This window comes from Vitis riparia, chromosome 18 (assembly GCF_004353265.1).
Source record: "Vitis riparia cultivar Riparia Gloire de Montpellier isolate 1030 chromosome 18, EGFV_Vit.rip_1.0, whole genome shotgun sequence".
NCBI lineage: Eukaryota > Viridiplantae > Streptophyta > Magnoliopsida > Vitales > Vitaceae > Vitis > Vitis riparia.
The window spans coordinates 12,556,182-12,579,808 of NC_048448.1; the positions used below are offsets into that span (position 1 = coordinate 12,556,182).

The following is a 23,627-nucleotide window of genomic DNA, read 5'->3' on the forward strand; positions in this document are numbered from 1 at the left end:
GATGGCCCATCCCAATATTGATAAAGACGGGCCGCCGGGCTTGTTTGCTTACTGGACTAAGCAAATTAAGGGCCGACAAGATCCAACCTCTGTGTCACACCACAGGAAAAAAAAAAAGGGAAAAAGAAAAGAAAAGAAAATCATATAATATTGTGATATTAAAAAGTAACATTAGATCACCCATGAAGTAATTTTGTAAAGTATGAAAAGTAATTTGGTCAAATATTTCTTTAATGTGACCATAAATTCTTGTTTGAATACATTTTCTATTTTTTATTTTTAAAATGAAAAATAATAGTAAATTCTTTAGAAAATGTGAAAACTTACTTGCTTTTAAAAAAATAAGATTTTTTTAAACTAATTAAAAAATGGAATTTTTTTAAAATATTTTCTATTTTTAAAAATAAAAAACTATTTTTAAAAACTCTTCCAAACAAGCTCTTAAGATATTATAAACCTTTTCTTCATATTTTTCATACAAAAAGTATTATATTTTATATAAAATATTAAAATGAAATTTGCATGGAATACTCAAATGATGAGATTATTTGACAAAATACCAATTATATTACATTAATTATACTTTTTGGTTGAGGTTGTAGTAATGCCTCTCCATCTAAACAGTGACTCTAGAGTCTAGAAACAAACCAGGATGAATGAGATACGGCTAGATATTTATTACATTGTTGGGTAGCTATTTTTGAAAATAATTTTGAAAAATAATTTATAAGAACAATTTTTGAAAATTATTTTTTTTATTTTTGTATAACAATAATATATTTGAAAACTTAAAATACTTTTAATTTATTTTTAATATTTTTAAAAATAATTTTTATATCTAGTGTTTTATATTTAATGATTTTACATGTTTACATAATTATTTCTTAAAATAATCATTAAAAAAAAAAACAAGTGAAAACAAAAAAAAATTATAAAAAAATATTATCTAAAAACATACTATTTTATGTTCTTAAGAATGAAAAATAAAAAATAACTTTTTATTATCAAACCTTGTTTTTTGTTCTAAAAAATATAAAATCAATCTAAAAATTAGTTCCCAAATGAACTCTTAAATTTCGATACAAACAAAAGTCTCATCCCGAAATAGCCAAAGCCACATCCAACACATTTAGAATAGAATAATTATCATTGGTTAGAAAGGAATATTATAATTATTTTTACATTATACATTTTCTTGCTTGATATAAGTGACAAAATGAGTTAGAAATTAGATTACCCTTGCAAGACCGGGCCTAAATTTGATCTAGCCCAAACTCCACAAAAGGTCAGTCCATATGGGGTATTCAACCCAGAACGAGGTGGGGTTTCAACCCAGACTGGAAAAACACATTTAATAATTTGTTAACAAAAATGCTTTTTTTTGGAAAATAAGGATTTTTTTTAGAATATATTTTAATTATTTTTATTCGTTTTTAAAATTATTTTAAAAATAATTATATAAATATCGATAATAATTGAAAATAAAACATTAACAAACCTTTTACTGTCATGGAGACCTTTATGAAGCTTTCGGGTGACTCGAAAGCTCACGAGGAACATGTAGTAGCTCTGAAAAAAAAAACATTGTATCCATCATTAATGTTTTTGCTTTCTGATATTAAATTGCAAGTGAGGGTCCAATCTCATTTGCCCTCTACATGTTGCTTTTATTCCACTTTTTTCTTTTTTAATTTATTTCAGAATTTAAAATCTCTCAAATGGAAAATGTGCATTTATCATATACACACATTAAAAAGTGACAAGACACTGACCAATAATACGTACATGCATCAAAACATTTGAAGGTAGACAAATCATGTTCGACCCAACCCTTGATTAGGTTTGGATCATATTTATGTATCCCACATTCATCATGATAAATATGTGCCCTTTTTCCGAATCTAGTTGTACTAATTGGATTACTCCATTTCAATCTTGTCGTAACTATATATATGATAAATTATAACAATTATGATATCCTCTTTAGATACGAGAGAAATTTTTTAATATTGTATAAATATGAGTCTCTTTAAATCATATCGACATATTTTAAAATCGTGGAGGCTCAAAGATACACTATCATTGAAAAAATAATGAAATTTAATAATTTATAAACATTAACATATACTTCTATTTGATTTTTTATAGTAAAATTAAGCAGAAAATTATTTTTGTACTTTTCTATAAACCAAACATGGTATTAAACTAACAGGGAAAGTACTTCTTATTTCTTCTCAACTCAATATATTACACAAGTTTACGGGGATTGAATTGTAAACCATAGAAATGCCTAATTATTATTACGTATGGTAGAAGGAAGACAACAAGAGCGATTGTTCTCCAGTACTACTGTTCTTGGTAAGAGCCCACACCGAAAGAGAAAGCCACTCAGACCATATACAATCTATCATACTCATTTATTAATTATTAAAGGGCCCTTTATTTCAACCTGCCGGGTTCCACCTTAAGCAGTGGTTTAAGGGCACTTGCGTTTGTTGCCACGGGTGGTCATGTTGGCGTAGCAGGGGCAGATCTCTTGGTTACCAGAAGTGCCTGGAGGGACGCAGTTGCAACGAGCGCAGCAAGTCCCACATGCCCTTTTGCACAGATTTGGCCTCGACGACAGCCTACACCTCGCACTGCATGCTGCCCCGCAATCTGAAAATGGTGTATATATTAATTCATCAACCCTGCAATTCAAAGGAACTATAACTAGATGAATTCAATGATATCTACCCATTTTCTCGGTCGGAGAACTCGCTCCGTCGCCGCTGGTGGTCGCCGCCTGAAACTCCAAACGTATAATTAGTATTATAAGCAAAAATATTGAAACCCTGACATATACCAAACCAAAAAATCTTGAAAACTTACCGCCTCAGTAATCTGGTAAACAAGAAGAGAAATGAGAAGTGAAGCAATGAGAGTTTTGGAGATGGCCATGGCTTTAAGGGTGGGAAAGAGAGGTTTTGGTTTGTATCTTAGGATGGGAGGTATGGTATATGAAATGAGAGAGAGGTGTGTGTCGTATTTATAGGGAAAAAAAAACAGGAGAAGAACGCAATGAATAGGGTGGGTGCATGCCAGGACGCGACATTCCTAACCTATCACTGTATTACGCGGAGGCATTTGATCTTTTATTTGGGAAGAGGACCCCGCTTCAAGCCAATCAGCTAGTGAAAGTGGGCATACTCTCAGGCATATGTGGTTGATGTATCTATCTGGCCCTGGCTCTTTCTATTATTCCTTCTTGCGTCTTGGTTGGCGCTCCCTGTGCTTTTAGTAAGAGACGTTGTCTTCAAGTCTACTTGCTTTTACGCTTGGATTTTATGATTCTTCAATTCAAAACAAACGTCTATGAATAACATGGCCCTCCGGATTCATACACATTGAATAGAAAGTGCAATACCACTCGTCTTTTACCTTCTACCTTCTACTTGAAATTGTGGCTAAACAAGGAAAAAACATAAGATTAATGAACCCTGTAATGGGGTTACGTCAATTAAAAGATTTGATAAATCTGAAGTGGTTGATGGAAAGGATAAGGGGAGGGGGCAGGTCTGAGAGCTACATGGTGACCACCGTGATCAAGCGGCGGAGATTAATCCAATCCATGGTGCCATTTAAGCCTAATAAAATCATACACCTGTTACGCCGACTCTTTTGAACCCTCATATGTATTATTGTAGATTCCTTTCCTCTTTATCACAACCTAATCCGATTCCCTTCCAGGGGCCCCCACAACCAGCTATGTTTATCCTACTTCCTAAATATGTTTTTGTTTGGGGGAAGTACATCTTGGCGGTGCCATGCAGAGAAACATTACCCAGGGGAACCAAAGCCCTGTCAGAAGGAAAAAACGAAAACAAAGAGAAAACCACAACAACAAAACCGAGACGGAAGCAAAGGGGTGAGTCAAAGCGTCCACACGTGCGCTATCCGAAGCGGCGTCACTTTAGGGGAGTGTTTGGGGGCTGAATTGGAGTTGGTGAGAGCTTTGGTATTAATTAACTAGGACAGCTAGACAGTGTCTGTCATGGGATAGAGGGATACAGCTGTACTTGGTTGTGTTCAATGATCATCCCCTGCCACGTCGTCAGTCCAGTCGCACTCTTGGTCCGATTTGATAGCGTGAGTATCCAAGTGGTCCAAGGCTCCAGGCCCAACCCCACTCTGGGCCCCCAGAAAGGGCCGTTAGTTTTGTTTTTCTCTTGAGCAAGAGAACAGTGCGATAAGACGAGTTTCGTGTGACAATTTTTAACCATCGTGTTTTCGAGAAAAATCTTGGAAAGTGCTTCTTTTTCATTTTTTCGTTGAGATATTATAAGGTTATTCTACGCGTTTCTTTGAGTGGGTGGAAGCCTTTAGACTGCTTTTGTTTGGTATGGTGGAAAAGGTGTGATAGGAAAAAAAAATTATTCTAGGATGACATGGTACTTCAGTAACTCATGTTTCATACCAAGTGTTTTGGTTGTAAATTTTTTATTAATTCGCTCACAGAATCATGCTTCCTATTTATAGTTTGGTTATTTGGACAAGTGTACCACTTTGGAAGATGTGTCCAAATAACAGAAAAATATTCTCTTTCTTGATGAATCATGCTTGAATCCTTATTTTCTCGGAGAAATGAATACTCGATTTCTCGAGGAAATGAATACTCGATTTCTTGAGGAAACGATTCAACGTAAACAACTGTAAATGAGTTATATGGTATGTTTTGGAGTGATTCAAGCTACTCAAGTACAGTAGTCGAATTCACTTGACCAATACACTAGGTAATTTGATTTGTTGTTTTGTGTTCATTGTCCATCAACCTTTTTGAAATTCGTTTGAATTATGTAAAGTGTCTACCAATTAATATTTCATTTTCCCTTAAAACAATAACAAAAATAAGCCAAGGCTGATTTTCCAAATTAATAAATGAATAATCATTTCTAATAGAAATAAAATTGTTTAAAATAAAAATTAGAGAATGCAATATCATTGCATGATAAGTTTACAATGTGTTAGTAATCAATATTCATAATGATCCTTTGTTTAACAAAGTTAGCACAAATCCTCGCTCTTGGGTGACTTGTAAGCAAAGAAATGCTGGGGGAATGACTCGGAGATTCATCTTTAATGAATACATCGATAATCTCTTTTCTTTTAAAGATAAAGGGATGGAAGCCTAAAAAAGACTTTTTATTCTTTTTTACATATCTTGTTTTTTCTCACAATCATTTTTTATAGGCTTCCTAGCATTGGGCAAGTATCACCCACCTATTTTAGTGCTTATAAGGCAACAAATAGGTAAAAGCAACACATAATACCCTACTGGATTATCTTAACAAAAGGTAAAGAAAGACAAAGAGATTCTAGATAAAAGGATTTATTGAATAACAAAAATAGAACCTATGAGGAGGAAATCCCTTTGTACTTGGTTACAAGATTGAAGTCATGATAATGACAGATATCAAAATGTTTATACTAAGGGGAGTGTTAAGCTAGACCTATTGGAATAACAATGCGAGGTAATAGAATTAAGAATTTCCAACTACTAACAACATATTGTCGGTGCATATGGCAAAATGGTTCAAAAAATAAGGTTTGTTGAATGAGACTTGGTTCTCCGCAAAGTGTTTTGAGAATTTTAAGGACTCTAACGAAAGGAAATTACCCAAATTAGGAAGGACCATATTGAGCTTTGGCAGCCCAAAGGAAAGGAGTGCAAAAGTTGGCTTGGATGGATGAGATGGTCATACCACACTATAACATGCTTGTAAGTTAAAAAACTATATCAATGAACCTTTTTCCACAAAATTGATTCAATAAGCACCTTGTGCTTTTACCTTCAGAGTATCAACCTAAAGGTATTAGATAGTCCAAGAAAAGCAATTCTTGAACTAGTCTTTCTTATAAACACTTTGTACCTTCATCATAAAAGTCATCACCGTAAGGGTACTAGACAATCCAAGATAAACAATTTCTAAATTGAAACCCTCTTACTAAATAACATGAGACTTCATACTACCAATAACACATTAAGAAACGAGTAATAAAATAACGAAATTTCATTAATATAAACTCATATTTATATAATAAAAGGGTTCTTTGGCCCCATGACCATCGACCACTCCCCATCATTTTTTTTTGCCTTCCTCCTCTTTGCCCCTAAACTCCACAAAGGCATTCGCATAATCCCTCATCTTACTTTAGTTTATAAGATGCCTCTTTGATAAGAGTCTCCATGTGAGGACATCCTTAAGAGTCTAGGCCACATTCGCTCTAAGGATTGTAGTGATTAAAGTGTGACATTTCAAAGTTGAGGACTTTGGAACCATTGATATGGCAAAGGAGGTAGCAAAAATAAGAGAGTATCTTATATTGATTTATTTTTCCTTATCGGTTGTCCCCTTTATCCATCTTCACCTCCTCATTCTAATCTAGTTTTGATCACATTCCTCCCCTTACATGTGCTTTCGGAGTGCTAATAAAATGGACATAACAAATTCCATTAAGATAAGTAAAATATGCCTATATGTACAAGTTTAGAATGTTTCATCTCAACTTTAATTTTATCTTTCTTTTTCATCTTTCAACAAAGAATTGAGCATTTAACATTAATCATGGATATACCTTTTATCCAACACCCCAAAAGGTAAGTGGCGAGTGAGAAAAAAACTTGCAACATTTTCTCTTCAAAATTAATGAGCAATTTTCATAAAATTAGAAGGATATACCAATTTTAGAAAGAAAGAGCAATTTTCGTGAAATTAGTTTGTCCCGTAAAAGGATAAACCAATTTTTTATTTTTTATTTTTTTAAATCACAACTATTAATGCCAAACGAGGGACCAAGATCAGAAGGACCGTCATATATTTTGTACAATTCCAAAATTGAATAAAACAACTCCACAACATGGCCACTAGAAGCAAGTGTATATACATCAATGGCTCCATTTTTTTTCCAAAATCATGCAAAATTATAAATTTAAGATACTTTTCAATTCAATAATGGACTTTCATACACGCCTCAATTATACATATGGTTTCCATATATTTTTTTATTGCCACACACAACTCCTCCAATGCATCACCGCCGACACGATGTACTTAAAATCTTGCTTGAATTTATATTCATTAAAATAAATAAATATAAAATGAATATTCAAAATCCAAAAAATCCAAAATTTGAATGTCTTATCATTTTTGTGACAAAGAGTTAACAAAGCATCGACCATATTTTGAAAAGCAATCGTTTTCGTTCAACGAATTCAGAATTGCATTAAATATATTGCCTCATCTCACTAGGGTATATGAGGGCGATATGTTGAAATTTCAACCATCCTATGGATAAAACTGTAAACATCACTAGGAAAATATGTTAAAAAATGGAGTGGGATAAAAACCCAAATTTATAAAATTCAAATTTAATATGAATTTATATATTTTTTTAATAATATAGATATTTCCTTTACTTGAATAAATGTTACCTTTAACTAAGGATTATATAAGTTTTAAATTTTTTTAATTTTTAATTTTTTTTTATTATTATACCATACCACACATTTCCCTATTACCAAATAAAAATAATAATAATTAAAAAAAAAAAAAAAAAAAAGAGCTACAAAGCTAGGAGCCCACTCCATTATTCTGCTACAATGACACCCATTGCTTAGTGCAGAACAAAAGACCTGCACTTCTTTTTTTAAACATCATCTTCACATAACAGGGCACTCCATGCTGTTCTAAATTCTAATCACCATGTCGATTCTTTTCCCATTCATCAAAGTCTTCTAATTTTTTAAGAGCTCTATAGTGTAACAACTAACAACAGCTTTGGTTACTAAATAATTGTAAGGATAGCTTTTGGGAGCATGCATCATTTGAAGAGAACATTAACCCACTAGCTAAATACCAATGCTGACACCAATAAGTTAACTTGGCTTAAGTCGAATCACTGCTAAATTATATATTTACGGCAAATTGAGAGTACATTAGAGCGGCAAAACTTGCACATCTGCATTTCTTATCCTACCTGGGAAGCAAAATCTTTTAACTCACACCACTCCAGAGGGGAGGCGTAGCACAAGTTGTCCACCTACAAGGCTGCAACCAGAAAGATTTTTCAGTGTGCTCTCTAGTCAGGAAACATTAAATAAGGATGGATTTTTGGAGCATGAAGACACATTGCGCACCTCTTCACATAGTAATAGCAGAAGTCCGCCAAAATAAAAGTCTGGACAATTTCTGAAAGGAGGACCATTGAAGGCCATAGTCCATACCCCAATGCTGTTAGTATGCGTCCCTGCGAATCCATTACCTGCATCAACAAGGAAACAAAAGTCGATCAGGTTAGACCTATAGATAGCTGCATATTACCACAAACACTGACAATTTGTTGACCGTAATGTCTATAATATTAATTGAGTAACCAAATATTTGTACCCATCTACCATGAGATGGGCAGAACACTCCCCAACATGGATCTCCTAAGGCTTAAAAAAGAACCAGAACCAACCATCAAGTCTCAACCTCTTTCATTTCATTAATCTAATTCCTATGAACAGAAAATGGGAAACTTTCAAGTGCATTAAATACCATATCAAATCCATCAATCCTCTTGCTTAATGGGCAAAGCTTTGCTGATTAGTAGTTTAATACAATTGTCAACTTCATGAGACATAAGGATTCCTATAACAATTCTCCAATACACTAGATATATGTGTATGTGCTCTGTCAAACTTGGGACATGTGTATAGCTGTTTGGAATAGTGGGATAACAGTAGAAGGACCAACTCTGATAGTAAAAAGTCCAAAATTAGTGATCACAATTTAAACAATGTATCTCTTCCATGGGCATCACTTCATCTCAAATATTGAATAAGAAAGAGTGTAAAAACTTGTGCAGTTTTGTAAACGACAAAACACTTAAGAGGGTGTAAAGTATAGAAGAATATACTAAATATGTTTGCTAAAATGACTTTTGATTCTAAATTAATTTTACCAAACAACCCTAATACTTAAAGTAAGAATTTAGTAATATGTTTTAAACAAAAAAACTAAAATATAATTTAATTTAAAGTCATTTTTAAGTCATAAAACATTATGTTCTACCAAACGCTACCTTCACATCATACTTTCTCAACATATTTCAAAACAAAGATTAGCTTGCGAGTCCCCAAACTAGTGTTAGGCATTCCCATTATACTGAAAAGAGCCCCGGACTAATTTTTAGTATCTAGAGGTATCCTACAGAACATACTGGTTGGGAAGGTGATTATCGTACCACATAAGTTTCCATGAACCAAATCATATCAACACAGATGGAATTTATAGGAATTATCTGCAAGATCAAACCTGGAGGACCCAATGCGCACAACTCAAGAACCTTGCAACTCCCAGTGCAAATACATAATGAGCCGTAAAGGGCTCAACAATCTGAAAAAGAAAAAGAAATGAGAGAGAAAATAGTTGCATGACTCATCTGTATAAACAAGAGAAAAAATAACTGTATGATTATGATCAAGGATTTAATTAGATAGGGCATTAATTGTATCAGACATTTTTGAAAGGACATTAACAGAAAGTTTACCAGAATAGTTGTACTTGTCATTTCAACTTATGGAGTTAAAAAAGCAAAGGGGATTCCATTTGAACCACCTTTTCCCCCTCAAATCCCCTAATGCATTTTTTTAAATGAAAAAGGATATGTGAAGTTACAAAAGTATACTCATATTCTTCCCTTGTACAACACATAACCTGAATCTCATCTTCTAGCAGCTCCTCCCTCTCTCTCTTTTTCTTTTTCTAAAATTTAAAGTGGAGAAAAACATGGGATGAATGGGAAGGAAAGAAAATGAAATGGGGCACAGGAAGAAGGCAAGGGAAAAGAATGGAAAAAAATGGGATTAGAGGGGTTTGGAAGAAGGAAGAAGGGTACTTCCATAATTTCTCATATCATTTTTTATTTAAAAAAAAGAATAACAGAATTAGAAGCACATCACTAAGGTGGTATGTATATAGATATACTTTTCATTTTTTGTTTTCAAAAAAACAAAAAATAACAAGAACTCTTATACAAATAGAAGAGACTTACCTTAAAAAGATGATTTTTAAATCAGTTTACATAAATATAATAAAGTAAAAAGAATTTTACTACCTCAATGTAAAGTAAACTCCTATACTTATCAAAAAAAATGTAAAGTAAACTCCTACTCTTTGTATAAGAGTTCCTAACTTAAGTCATTCTGTTTTTTTAGCCTTACAATTTTTCCTTTTTGTTGGTTCAAAGGCATATATTTCTCTATGTCACTCTATATTATACCTTTGTGTTCTGCATCACACGTAGTTGGGGTAGTACAGAGATAGCTTCCAAATAAACACAGAAAGCCCAACAAACCCTGTTTATAATATGATGTGGAGTGGATGGATGAATAATAAGAGACAGTAGAGCACAAGGTATGACCTAGATCCAAACCAAAAAAACACACATTGATTAAGAAAAAATTAAATGATCAAATTGCACTGTTGAATTCGCTAATATCATTTAGTCAGGTTAGAAGTATCTGATTTTAAAATGGGTGGCAGCACTCACCACATAATAAATTTTAAAGTTGTCCTTGTCATCCATATAGCTGGACATCAGTTTAAAACGAATCATATAAATAACCCACAGGGTTGTTCCCAATGTGGCTGAATCAAGTATGGTGTGTATATCATATTCCATAACCAAACTGCAGTACAGTCTAACAGCTAAAAATATAGCAGTTAGTTCTTGTGATTTTAGCGAAAGTCCTGCAAAGAGTTCAAAACAATGAAGGACCTATCAAAAAGGTAAAATAAAATAACATAATAGAGCCGAAAGAGAAAAAATGGAAGTTACAATCAAGATCCATCAACAGCCATGTGAAAATAATACCAAAAGAACACGAATTAATCAAAAAGTCTGTGGTATAGTTTAGCTATATTGACCTCATTGGATGATAGAGCTACAACGAGACATAATGTCAAAAATGCTATATACACAACATGCTGACAATTTTGGCCCAATCAGACATTTAAGTGTGCCACTTCTGTCTTGGTCTTATTTGAGTTCAAACGGTGATAGCAGAGTTTCAATATGTTCATAAAGCAGATTTCACCTAAATTTCAGGTAACTATGGTGGTATGACTGATGGCACAATAATGAAATGTCCTGCTTTAAAATGGCATGGGCTGGCAGATCATCCCCTAGAGCCAATTCATTGTCAACATGACAATTTGTCTTCAACAACTTTCACATTCATGAACAATTGATTCCCCTTGAATGATGGATCAGCTTGCGATTTTTAGAGGTAAAAATTGATTTTCTAAATGTCTTTTACTAGCTAAAAATTAAAGAACTCATGCGTATGAATTCTAATCAATTAAGAATTTGTTTTTTTTAATTATAAAAAGGCTTCCAAATACGAAAAATCATAAGGCCTAATCGTGGAGAAAAAGTTAGAAATCTATGGTGTTATCTCTCATCTTTTAGAATTCAAAAACCTCAATAGTTAGAGATCAAGTTTTAAATTCACCTCTCAAGAAGAAGAAGAGGCGTTTAGTCAGCATGGTTAAGAAGGATAGGAGTTTGCCATGTCAAGAATGTGAAAGAGTGTGAGCATGATCGGGTATAAGACCCTCAACAGGAGTATCCATCTCAAATATGCTAAAACTCCATATCCCCTTGAGATTTACTAATTGTTGTTATGGCCAGAATATAAACCCATGGTTTTACCCCCAAAGAAAAGACATTTCAACAATGGTGAGTGTTGTGTGGTTAGGTTGCTTTCGTTAGCATAATCCCTTAACATTAAATCTTAATAAAGAGTACTTAGTGTTTATTTGGATGCACTTTTTGTTTTCTATTTTTAAAATTAGAAAATAGTATGGACTTTTATGTAAACTATAGAAATTTTAATATAAAAAGTTATGAATTTATCATATCCTTATAAATTAATTAGTAAAATTTTTAAATTTGAGGTAGTAAATTTTTTTTAATATCACAATTTTTTTAAACAGTTTTTTAAAGTTATTATCCTTTTAAAGTATATCCAAACGACACCTTAAAGATTGAATTTTGGATTAATGGAAATAAAATTTAAATTTTTTAGGAAGGCCTCTTCACTCCTGTCTAGGTGGTTATTTCATTGTGAAAAAATGAGTATTTATCCAATACACCCTTGATTGATAATACTCCATAAGCGGCAGAAGGGTTTGGTACTGCAATTAAATTTACTTCATAGAGGTAAATTGGACCAACCACAGGCCTGATTCAATTGTGTTGCCCGGGACGTCAGGGTGATACTATTAAAAATTTAACAGATTCCCCTTTTTTTTAAGACTATTTCTCCAGTTAAGGCAAGATCTTCTTCCAACAAACCTTGAACCTAACCCATCTTGAATATGGCTGGGCGTCACTATCACTGTTATCATTGAAGAACATAAAGATAGAGTTTGAAATTGTGATCTCTACAAAGAGGAACCCTTCAATTCCCACCCATAACATTGGGCTACAAAGCATTGGTAGAATTGATACAATCAAACAGATATATTCCTCAGTAAAAAAATTTCTGTTGTTTACAACAGTCAAATTTTCTCGTTCAAGAGTTTTCTTTATTTTCTATTTTTTTGGCTCCTTAGGGTCTGTTTGTTTTGATAGAAAATATTTCACAGAATTCAGAAATACAGAACCATTCGTTTCAATAAATGCCTGATGGTAAACGGCCAAGATAAAATTTACAATGCTTGCTCGATCCGAGAATCAGAGGAAAAATAATGACTTTCTAACAAATTATCCCTTTTTCTTTTTCCCTCGGGAAAATTTTTTGCATCCAAACAGACAGAACCTCTCCCAATAACTATTGAAATACGAGGAAAAAAACACAGAACAGTAATTCGAATTCGAAATCTATAAAAGGAAAAAAAAAACAGAAGCACTACGGAATATAGACAAAAATGAAAATAGATTAGAAGGGGAATGCAGAAGGAGAATGCAGAAGGAGAACGTACCGGCACAAGTCCCCTCCTTCGTGAGCTTGTAAATGAGAATAGAGATACCGAGGGCGTGAACAGCCTCGGCAGCAACAAAGAGACTGTCGTGATCCCGTACAACCATTCGGAGGAATATCACTGCCACAATCCCTGAAGCCACCGCCAGAAAGGCCTTCACCTTTGGCGGTTGTTTCCTCACCCATGTTGCCACTGTGTGGATCGGCGTTCTCTTTCCCTTCATTTCCCCCTCTCTTCTCTCTCTCCAACCACCTTTTTAGCTCTGCGAGGGACGCAAATCTTCCAGAGTTTGAAAATGTTTTCCCGAGAAAGATGACTTGAGATCTCGATCGTTGATTCCAACAATATCTGACGGTGTCGGTTATCAGAGTTCGGAGAAGATATGCAACACCGAGTAGCTGATTGGAGAGCCTTCGACACTTCATATTTTGTTTCTATGGTAGTGGAGGAAACCGTTGCACTTTGGTGAGCGGTCTTCGGTGGGGATCCGGACGGATATGAGCCGTTGCATGACGTCTGGGCTGGGCTGGTCAGCTACTAAGCCCCCACCCCACGCACCCAAAAGAGACTTTTCGGTTCAAATGTTCAATTCTTGAATACGACTATGAATATGAGCTCAATTTTAGCTTTCTTATTTTCTTCTTTTGGTAGCATGGCCCTACTCACTAGGGGATTTCTTGTAGATTTATTCAAGGGCATAGATTGGAGAAGTATTTTATACTATTATAAAGCAACAAATGACCTCCCAAAATTAGTTTATATAATAGATAAATCTTCAGCAAGTAAATAAAAAAGGAATTTTTTGTTAAAAGGGGCAAAATAACCCTTCATTTGTAAAATTAACCCTTTTGTTGTAGAAAAATAAAGTGAAAAAGAGAAAGTAGAATGCTCGATAAAAAAACTAAATGGATTTTCATTACATGTCTCCCCATTTTATAAGGAGTTATAAAGATATATACGTCATCACAAATGATCATCCATAAGTTCCCACTATGTTACAAATTCTCATATTTTATAGCATTCCCCTTGAATAATCATAATATGGTGATTATTTTGTTAAAACCTTGTTAGTAAAACTTAGTGGGACAAAACCTGGATGAAAAGAAAAAAAAATACGGTATATTTATATTAGTATCCTTTTTTTTATGTAGACATGATTATGATTTTTTCAATATGTCAATTAGTAAATCTTTCGATATTCACATTTCACTGTTGTACCTTAACTTTTTTAACATAGTCAAAACAAAAATTTTTATGAGTAGATCTGCTAGATTATCGCATCATCGATTTTGTTGAACCTCAATTTCACATTTTTTCTTGAAGCCTATGAGTATGAAGAATTAAGGAGAGATATATTTAGTTCTATCATATTTTATAAATCTTCATTTTATTTGTGTAATACAAGAAACATTATTTTCATATAACTCAATTGTATTATCTCTGATGGAGGACAATTCACATGTTTTCATTGTTTGTTTGATTGATCTATATGATATTGTCATACCATCATAGGTAAATACATATCCCATTTGAAATCAAGCTTTGTTGGGGTCTGAAAGATAGCCAACATGTGCATATCCAAACAACTGAAATTCTAATCCTTTAGAATAAAATAAACCTATGTTGGTTGTTCCACGAAGATATTGTAGTACATGTTTGACTCTATTTCAATGTCTTTGAGTTGGCATAAAACAATATCTCGCAAGCAAGTTAATAAAGAATGCAATATCTGGTCATGTATAATTTATAAGATACATCAATGCATCAATAGCATTGAGATATGGTACTTTTGAACCAGGTAGTTCTTCATTATTTTTTTAAAGACGAAATGGATCATTTTTACTTCAAGTGAATAAACTACTATGGGAGAACTTAATGGATATGATTTGTCTATATGGAAGCACTTTAGGAATTTCTCAGTATGTGTTGATTGATTTGTTCATATGGAAATGTTTTAGGCTAAAATAGAACTTTGTTTTTCCAAGATCTTTCATTTCAATTTTTTTTTTCTTTCAAATAATTTATTGTTCTTTGGGAACCCCAACAAGAGTTAAGTCGTCAACATATACTATAACAATTGCAAATTTGATTTCTAATTTCTTAATGAAAACACATAAACATATAGAGTTATTCATATACCCTTCTTTTAGTAGGTATTTATTAAGACAATTATACCACATATGTTTAGACTGTTTTAATCCATATAAGGATCGTTGTAACTTGATTGAATATATGTTATGATGATTTGTAATATTTGCTTCAAATAATTTAAATCAGGTATATATCATTATATATGGATCCATATAAATATATTGTGACAATATCCATGAGACGCATATCTACTCTTTCTGAAACTATCAAATTAATTAAAAATCAAAATGTGATTGTGTTCATGACGAGAGAGCACATTTCTTTATAATTAATATTAGGTCTCTATGAGAAAACATTGCACTACTAATTGCGCTTTATATCTTATGATTTTATTTTCCTCATTGTGTTTTCATATAAAAACCCATTTGTACCTAATAGGTTTTACGTTTTTAGGCGTTTGGATTACATGTCTAAATACTTTTCATTTTGCTAACAAATTTAGCTTTGTTTGGATTGCTTCTTTCCATTTGGCCAATAATATCTATATTGGCATTCATTCACAATTTTTGGTTCGGGATTCTCATCATTTCTTATAATGTCAATAACCACTTAGAAAGAAAATATATTATCGATAACAAGAGTATCGTGATCCTATTTTTCTCCCATATGTAAGTAATTAATTGAGATCTCATTATTTTGAGGTATTTGTGTGTCTTTAGGGGTTAATTGTATAATTTGTGTCTCTTAAGGGGTTATTTGGTTGTCAACTTGGGGCTAATCAATTAATTTTAATAACCCACTTTCAGGTGTAACTTCTACAATGACATCAATTCATGCTCAAGTATTTGCGGCTAGAATAAAAACATGCTTGGTCACTTTCCTAGCATCAGTGAATGATCTTTTGAACTTCTAGTTCACATTTATTTGTTCAAGGATCAAGGTGAGACAAAGTCGATGCATTCTAAGTAATTTTGTTATTTTCAAGTCATTATTATATGTAGTCAAAAGCTATATATTATGAATCTCTTTCTTCCTTTTTATTTTTCTTTTCATTGTCCATTTGTAAAAATACTTGTCATATATATATTTCTACATATATACATTACTATTCAAACCAAATTAAAAAGAAAACCTACACCCTCTATAAGAAATAAGGCTTTTGATTACCTTCTTAAATGCCCAAAATCCAAATTGGTTGTTTCATCGATGAATTTTCTATCGGTCTTTTTCTCTCTCTCATTCTTCACTATACATTTTTTATCCCTAACTCCCTCTTTAAGTTTACACTCTTTCAAAAGATAAAGATTAGCAGTAAAAGTTCTTCCATCTTTCTTTCTTCTTCAAGACATTCTCCATCTTTCTCTTTATTTTTTTATTGAGCTTCTTTTGTTGGAATTTTTTTGCAGTTGTTTTTTAGTTTTTGCCATATCTTTTTTTTCAAGATTTTTTGCTATTATTTTTTCTTGGGGATCTTATAATTATTTTTAATTCAGATTTTTATGCATTTATTTTTTGTTAAGGTTTGTAGTTGTTTGTGTTGAGGTGTTTTGGTTTTATATATTGTTATTAGGTTTTTCCACAATTTTTTTTTATATATAATTTCATTTAAACTTCTATCATGTTTTTTGTTAAGATATTATATAAATGTTTTTTCGAGGGGGTTTTTATAAAGTTATTTTTTGTTAGAGATTTTGGAGTTTTTTGCTGTTGTTTCTTATTAAGATTTTTTTGGTAGTTGAATTTTTATTAGGTTTTGAAGATGACTAGATGAATATTTTAATTAAGATTTGTAAATAAAATGGAAACTTAATCTCATTTTGATTCTTTCAAGTCATTCTAATTAAGTTCTATAAAAGGAAAACTTTAGGTAAGATTTAACCTTATTTATGTTTTTTAAAATCAAACTTAACTTTCATGCAATTGAGGTGAACATCCTTAATGATAAATTAATCTCAGTAAAAATAAAATAAAATGAAAATATAAATGTATTATAAAAAATAGCGAGAACAATATAATGAAAAAAGAAAAGTGGAAAGGTGATATTTTTGGAGGAAGTGCAATTTAGATGATCACCTTGAATAAGAATGAAAATAAGTTGTTTGAGAGATAAGAAATTGGATAGAGTATTAGGAGACGTGAAAGAATTTTCTCAAAGTATCATTAAGAGAAAGAAAAATAAAGTAAATTAAAAACATAAAAAATGTTCATGAGGCCAAAAAGAATGAAAGTTTGAAGACACCCTTAGAGTGAAAATGAAATGTTAATTGGGATCACTTTTAGGGTAAGCAAGAAAAAAATAGAATTCGAGGGATAAATTATTTGGAAAAAGATGAAATGAACAAAATAAATGATGGATAAAGCTTTTAAAGGAAAAATAAAAATAAAATAAAAAATAAAAAATAAAAAAAAAAGAAAGCACAAGTGTTGAAAAGGGTATCTTAGCAAATTAAAGAGGGAGACTATTTTTGCAATTTGACGGTTGTTATGACTTATTTGTCCTAATAACCCTATGAAAAAAGGAAGAGAAATCAATGACAAATTAAAATGCTATGAAACTGCATGGTCTAAAATGGTAAAAGCCAACAATGGATGCACAGATACACAGAATTAAGGATAGAACAACAAAAATAGAGAAAAAAGATATACGATATCAATGGGACCATGACAAGGATCTTTTAAAAAGGGGCTTCAGCTGTTTATCTTCTTCCAGAGATATCATGCCCAAATGAGATGGATCATCAAGCATCATCTTAGCCACCAAGTAGCCAGCAATGGACCAGGTCTGGAACTTACGAGCCTGCTTTCCAATATACCGACCAAGTTTGCCATCATAATACTCCGGCCAGTTATCTTTTAACAACCGGCTCTCAGCTAGTTCAATGGCTCGTCTTGCAATCTGTGGACGTCCAGTCTTAATACATGCGGCGGTAAGAAGCCATATAAGCACTGTGGCAACCAAACACAACATTAAATGAAACTTCATATATGAAGAAAATTCAATCCAACAGCAATATTAACCAAGATCAAGAAAGTCTACCTGGCCAGGATCCGCCATTGTGGTAACTCCACCTTGTATTCTTAGGGTCACAGCCAGTGACAATTCTCCATTCATGACTTTCAAAGGCTGGATAACAGATCTTAAGTGGCATTTCTCCAACCAACTCTTGCCAGCGTGATTCAATAAGATCCATGATGGCTGAAGATTGCTCAGGAGTTGCCAAAGACGACAAGATTGCAACACAATTTCCCAGGCAAAACCAACGGAAATCCATTTTCGCAGGACTTACATTTCCGATGAAGTAACCACCACGACTTGGCATGAAATCAAACACCCAATCCGGAAGAGAATCGGGCATTACATTGAATTTATTAACTGCTGTATGAGAGTACTCCTCTGTTTTATACCGATATATATCATTGAGCTGCTTTATGTCCAGCCAAAAGTAGCTTTGCATGTGGTAGCTTAAAGCATGGAGGCGTTTAGATATTAGCTCCACGAACTCCTTGCCCTTATCATCTTGCTTAAGCAAAAGCAATGCACATCTTAAAGCCATAAAGAAAAGTGCTTGTATTTCAATAGGATACCCATATACACCCTGAAAGTAATAGCAAAGAATAATAAGCTGGACGAGAATTCAACCAGTTATCATATTACAAACACAAAGAAGAAACAAATAACTAACCATTCTGCGGTCAATCATACAACAGCCATCAGCACAGAGAAGAGTTGGATATGTATCAAAGCCTTCTGAAAGACATAGACTCAGGATAAGACGCATGCCCCTTTGGCACTCAGGCATCTCAGCTAAGGAAGAGTCCCCTGTGGACTTTGTATAGGCACGAAGTAATATGATCCACCAAAATCCAGAATCAACAGGCGCCACTCTTCCAATTGCACTCTCGCCAAAATCTGCAATTAGGGTCTCATAGTTCCTCACAGGGTCGTGAAATACTTTAAAGCTTGCTGGCATTACTCCTTCTCCTAGCTTGAACTGGTCAACCTTTTTCTCCCATGATTGGAGACGAAGAGTTTTCAAGATGAAATTCTTAACTATTTCAGGTTCTCCATTCATCAAGAAAGCCAAAGCACTAGGGACAAAGTCTCTCACAAACACCTGCCAAATAAAGGGAGTTAGCACCTACAAGCATCAAGTCACAGCTTCTGATACTTCCCAGAAAGCATCAAAATAGAGGTGAAGAAATTGTAAGCTGGAATGATAATTTAAAGGGAAACAATCAGGATACCCAGCGCTAAAACCTTTTCCCTTGGATGATGAAGATGAAAGCAAAGTAACATCGATACAAAAAGCATATGTTATGAGTCAATACTGCTTTTCTAGTAATTTAACTGTCAAATGGAGAAATTGGTAATCCAACAGGACAACACACCTGATCATAGTTAAGTTCATCAGAAGAATGGTCGATCGCAGCGATGGTCCCAACCGGTTGTCCACGGAAGTAAACCAGTGAACGCCTCAAAGCCTCCCATGCATCAGTGAACACAGGATGTGGCTCAAAGCAATGGTTTGATCTGGGTGTGTTCAAACTGGACCTAACAGGAGAAAATGTGTGATCAAGAAGGTCAAATATGTGGAAGGAGTTCTTCTCCACATTTCTATGAAAAAGAAGGGGCGATAGAGTGGAAGACAATTCATTGAATGACTTCTCTTCAAATGATCTATTCCTTTCTATGCTGATGGGTCTGGGTCTGTCCAATAACCTCAAAAAATCAGAGTCATCAATTTGAACAGTGGTGGATGCTGTCTCAAGATTTTTCACATTTCCATTTGAATACACATCCATGGGAACTGGAGACATTCTTGATATTATTCTTCAATGTTCAAACCCAAAATCTGCATTGATTTGATCAACAAAAACAAGCCCTTTTTACTATCAAATGTCACACCGAGAAGTCATACTTCCAAAAATGAACACCAACAACATCTCATAAAGTGACAAACTTAACCAGGATTATTTGTGGGTCATGTTTGAAACATACAAACATTAACAACTTATCACAACATATCATTCAAAAAAAGCAAGCATGCAATTACCATAAAATGTCAAGAAAAGGTTAAATCACAATGAGAACTAAGAAAGAGACCTTGGAAGCGCCGGGGGCGCGCAAAAAAAAAACCTACACCACCTTGGAGCACGACAGCTTGCTAAAATTTAAAATGAAAGAAGCATGTCTGTTTCCAGTGGAGGTATTTATAGGTGAGAGTTGTTGGTGGTGGGTGCTGGATGAAAAGGGACTTTGTTGACTGGGTACCGGCAATGTTTACCACACGTGACCGGCTAAAACCGTGAGATGTTCGGTTTGGGAAGTTTGAGGTAGGTGGGAGTAACCGCCAGGACAGGTGAGACGTGGGACGACATCTTGGTACCCCCGGACAAGGGCATAGGAAAAACACCCAAGATCTTGTCCTTTCTAATTTTGAGGAGGCTCCGAGCTCCAAGCCCAAAAATGGAATAGTTTCAGAATTTTCCTTGCTATCAACGATCTTTGGAGATTCCCGCGAGGCCACCGCCGTTTGTCAATTCTAATCATTTTTATAACTAATGTTAAGCATATTATGGTGTTATAAAAAGGTCCAGATCATTTTATGATATGGAATTTTATATGTATATATATAGAAAAATACAGTAAAGTGATGGGTATTTATTGATACACACATTCATTAATTTAGAAATTGTCTACTCTTAAAATTATATTTTTAAAATCAAATCAAAAAATTTATTGAAAATTTTTGTTTGTTTCAAATATATATATATAAAAGAAACGTTTTGACCATTTACAATTTCTATTATCAAATAAAAAAAAATCATTTTTTAAATAAAAGCCAATTAAAATAGTTTCTGACAAATTATCATAAATAAATTTTTTATTTGTTTTACATAAAAATTTTAATTTCGAGAAGAATCTATTTGGATGTTACAAAAAGATTCAAATGATGTATGGTAAGTTTTTTAAAAATAAAATCAAAATCTATCCAAATTTTAGAAGGATGTGTGAAGTGCTCACTTGCATGTGTAAGAAAGCATATGTCCAATAATGGTCAATAAAAAGCATCATATGTTTATATAATTATTAGGCTTTGTCCACTCATGCAAGATACATGAATGGTTAGCTAATAACGTATTTTTTTATATTTAAATTTAAATTTAATTATTTGATATTATTAAAAAATTAATTTTCATCCATTTTATGGTTGTACATGTTTGAATATATTTTATTTTAAAATATTTATATTTATTAAATGATTATATTAATAGATAAAATCATATTTATTTTATTGAATAGAAAATAAAATAAAATTTTATTCATTATTTTTAAAAAATTTCAAATTATAATTTAATTATTTACCATCTATATCAAAATTAGAAATAAGTTTATAATAAATTAATAAATTATTTAATTATTTTCTATATTTATTTTTATTAATACTTAACTTTATTCAAAATTGAAATTAAGTCTTATAATAATTTAATAAATTTATTATTTATTTTTCATATTTGTTCTTATTAATTTTTTTTTATTTTTTTAATTAGTAAATTCAAATATGAACTCAAATATATAACGAGTGATTAAAAATATTGAAATTAGAATTAGAAGGATTATGACATATCTATGCATATATTCTAATGTTAATATTTTGAATAAAAAAATAGATATTAAATAAAACATAATTAATTATTTTTTATTAAATTAATTAATCATAATGAAAATAATCACACTTAATTTAATTTATTCTTTATTATTAAATAAACAAACATATTTATTATTTGTTGAATTTTGAAAACTAAAATAATAATCCTATCCAAATATGATTTCTAATTCTTATAAAATTAAAACTAAAAGAAACTATACTTTAATCATAATTTTCTTCAATAATGTATCAAAGCTAACTATAAAAATAGGGACATTTATAAATATTGAAAAAAAAAAAAGTAGGCCTTAATTTTGTGACACCTATCATAACTAAAAAAATAAGTATATTTTAAATTAAAAAGAAACTTAAATTTTAAATTTAAATAATTATTTTAATTTTGAAATCAATTTATCCTTATTCATAATTTTATATAAATAGAAAAAATATTTAGAAAAAAAAAAGTGAAAAGAGTTAGATAAAATTTTATAGTTTTGTTGCAATTCTTATTAGTTTTTTACTAAGTCTATCAAAAGAGCAACATCTTTCAAGTAATATTTTCTATTTGGAAGATGGGATAAAAAAATTATATATTTTTTGTTCTAAAAATATATCAAATTCTTGATATTTTCTTATTCTTTAATTTCATAAATTGAAATTTTTTCTTTTAAAATAAAAATAACAGTTTAAATTACAAACTATTTCTATCTTAATTTTATTTATTTCATAAATATTTATTTTGCAATCATTAATATTTTTTTTTGTGATGAATAACTTTTTTTTTTTATTTTAACTAAAATAAAAATGGAAAAGAGAATGATCGATATTTTATTTTTCTATATATATATATATATATATATATATTTGTGGACCCCGCATTTCGGCTTATGCGTTTCCCACTCGATGGCGAACTCGATTTTTATTTGAAAATTTGATTTTTATTTGATTAAGAAAACTGACTTAGAGTTGCCACTTATTTTTGTTTTATTTTTAAAAGGGTAAACAAAATAAGAAAGAAAAACCCTAAGTGTGACTCCTTATTTGAAAAAGGTGGTCTACGAAAAAAAACCGGATTGGGTTCGGGGGTCAGGTTACTTATCGAGAAGGTACGGTAAAGACCGTAGCACCCCTCTAAGTCCCTAAAAACGGGTCTCTACTAATAAAATAAAGCTGACGTGACAATTGATGTGTAAATCAGAGAATACCTAGAATGATTATGCACGTATGAAAATCAGAACACTCAATGAAGAATGATCAAAGTGAGAGTGAGGCGTACCTTAGCATCAAACGATCAATGTGCTATCACAAAAAATTGGGTCAGTGTATAATAAAAAGCATAAACATAGCTCACATGTCACTAAATCGAACACAAAAGTCATCACATGTCGCAATTTATTCAAATTGATTTTTATTTTAAAGAAAATTCTTTGATGTAGGGCCCTCACCAAAGCCCGTTTTATTTTGAGTGAATTAATTTCATAAATTCTATAATTAAGAATTACGAAAATAAATTCGCTTATTTCAAAACATTTTAAAATCATGAAAGTTATGAAGGTTGCATGCCAGAAAGAAAAATGCCAGCAAAATTTTATTAATAATGGGATTCTAAAAAAACCCGAGGATGAAAATTAAAAATAAATAAATAAGTAAATAAATAAAAATGGAGTTTGGAAAACTAAAAAGAAAACTAGAATCGGGAAATTATATTGGAAGATGAGAGTTCTAAGACCTAAAAATAAATCTAAGGATGAAAATTTGAAAAACAAAATTGTTTGAGGGATTTGTAAATTGGAAAATTATTTAAGGAAATAAGAATTTTAAAAAATAGAAATCATTTGAGAGCTAGGGGTGCGAGAAGCCACTTATGAAAACA

General features: G+C 32.0%; 3 protein-coding genes across 3 annotated transcripts; all 3 read right to left on the bottom strand.

Moving 5' to 3' along the window:
* Positions 1-2,200: 2,200 nt before the first annotated feature.
* On the bottom strand, positions 2,201-3,012 carry LOC117907910 (snakin-2). Its single transcript, XM_034821592.1, has 3 exons — positions 2,875-3,012; positions 2,737-2,785; positions 2,201-2,658 (listed from the first exon to the last, which is right to left on the bottom strand). Exons 1-3 carry the CDS (start codon positions 2,938-2,940, stop codon positions 2,477-2,479), a joined length of 297 nt encoding a protein of 98 aa, XP_034677483.1. The 5' UTR covers positions 2,941-3,012; the 3' UTR covers positions 2,201-2,476.
* Positions 3,013-7,599: 4,587 nt separating this feature from the next.
* Positions 7,600-13,528, bottom strand: LOC117907909 (ER lumen protein-retaining receptor erd-2.2-like). Its single transcript, XM_034821591.1, has 6 exons — positions 13,014-13,528; positions 10,576-10,775; positions 10,306-10,446; positions 9,339-9,419; positions 8,177-8,301; positions 7,600-8,087 (listed from the first exon to the last, which is right to left on the bottom strand). The coding sequence occupies exons 1-6, from the start codon at positions 13,234-13,236 to the stop codon at positions 8,039-8,041; spliced, it is 819 nt and encodes a 272-aa protein (XP_034677482.1). The 5' UTR covers positions 13,237-13,528; the 3' UTR covers positions 7,600-8,038.
* A 4,226-nt stretch (positions 13,529-17,754) lies between these two features.
* On the bottom strand, positions 17,755-19,922 carry LOC117905412 (probable alkaline/neutral invertase B). Its single transcript, XM_034818338.1, has 4 exons — positions 19,494-19,922; positions 18,788-19,219; positions 18,142-18,700; positions 17,755-18,050 (listed from the first exon to the last, which is right to left on the bottom strand). The coding sequence occupies exons 1-4, from the start codon at positions 19,920-19,922 to the stop codon at positions 17,755-17,757; spliced, it is 1,716 nt and encodes a 571-aa protein (XP_034674229.1).
* Positions 19,923-23,627: the final 3,705 nt, after the last annotated feature.

Coding starts and splice junctions, on each gene's coding strand:
- LOC117907910 (XM_034821592.1), bottom strand. CDS start 2,940: ATGGCCATCTCCAAAACTCTCATTGCTTCACTTCTCATTTCTCTTCTT. Junction 2,786..2,874: donor TTGTTTACCAGATTACTGAG/GCGGTAAGTTTT, acceptor TTGGAGTTTCAG/GCGGCGACCACCAGCGGCGA. Junction 2,659..2,736: donor TTCTCCGACCGAGAAAATGG/GTAGATATCATT, acceptor CACCATTTTCAG/ATTGCGGGGCAGCATGCAGT.
- LOC117907909 (XM_034821591.1), bottom strand. CDS start 13,236: ATGAAGGGAAAGAGAACGCCGATCCACACAGTGGCAACATGGGTGAGG. Junction 10,447..10,575: donor ACTTTAAAATTTATTATGTG/GTGAGTGCTGCC, acceptor GTTTGGATCTAG/GTCATACCTTGTGCTCTACT. Junction 9,420..10,305: donor GTGTGATGCAGAACACAAAG/GTATAATATAGA, acceptor TTTCTTTTTCAG/ATTGTTGAGCCCTTTACGGC.
- LOC117905412 (XM_034818338.1), bottom strand. CDS start 19,922: ATGTCTCCAGTTCCCATGGATGTGTATTCAAATGGAAATGTGAAAAAT. Junction 19,220..19,493: donor ATGAACTTAACTATGATCAG/GTGTGTTGTCCT, acceptor TTTATTTGGCAG/GTGTTTGTGAGAGACTTTGT. Junction 18,701..18,787: donor GTATGATTGACCGCAGAATG/GTTAGTTATTTG, acceptor TATTACTTTCAG/GGTGTATATGGGTATCCTAT.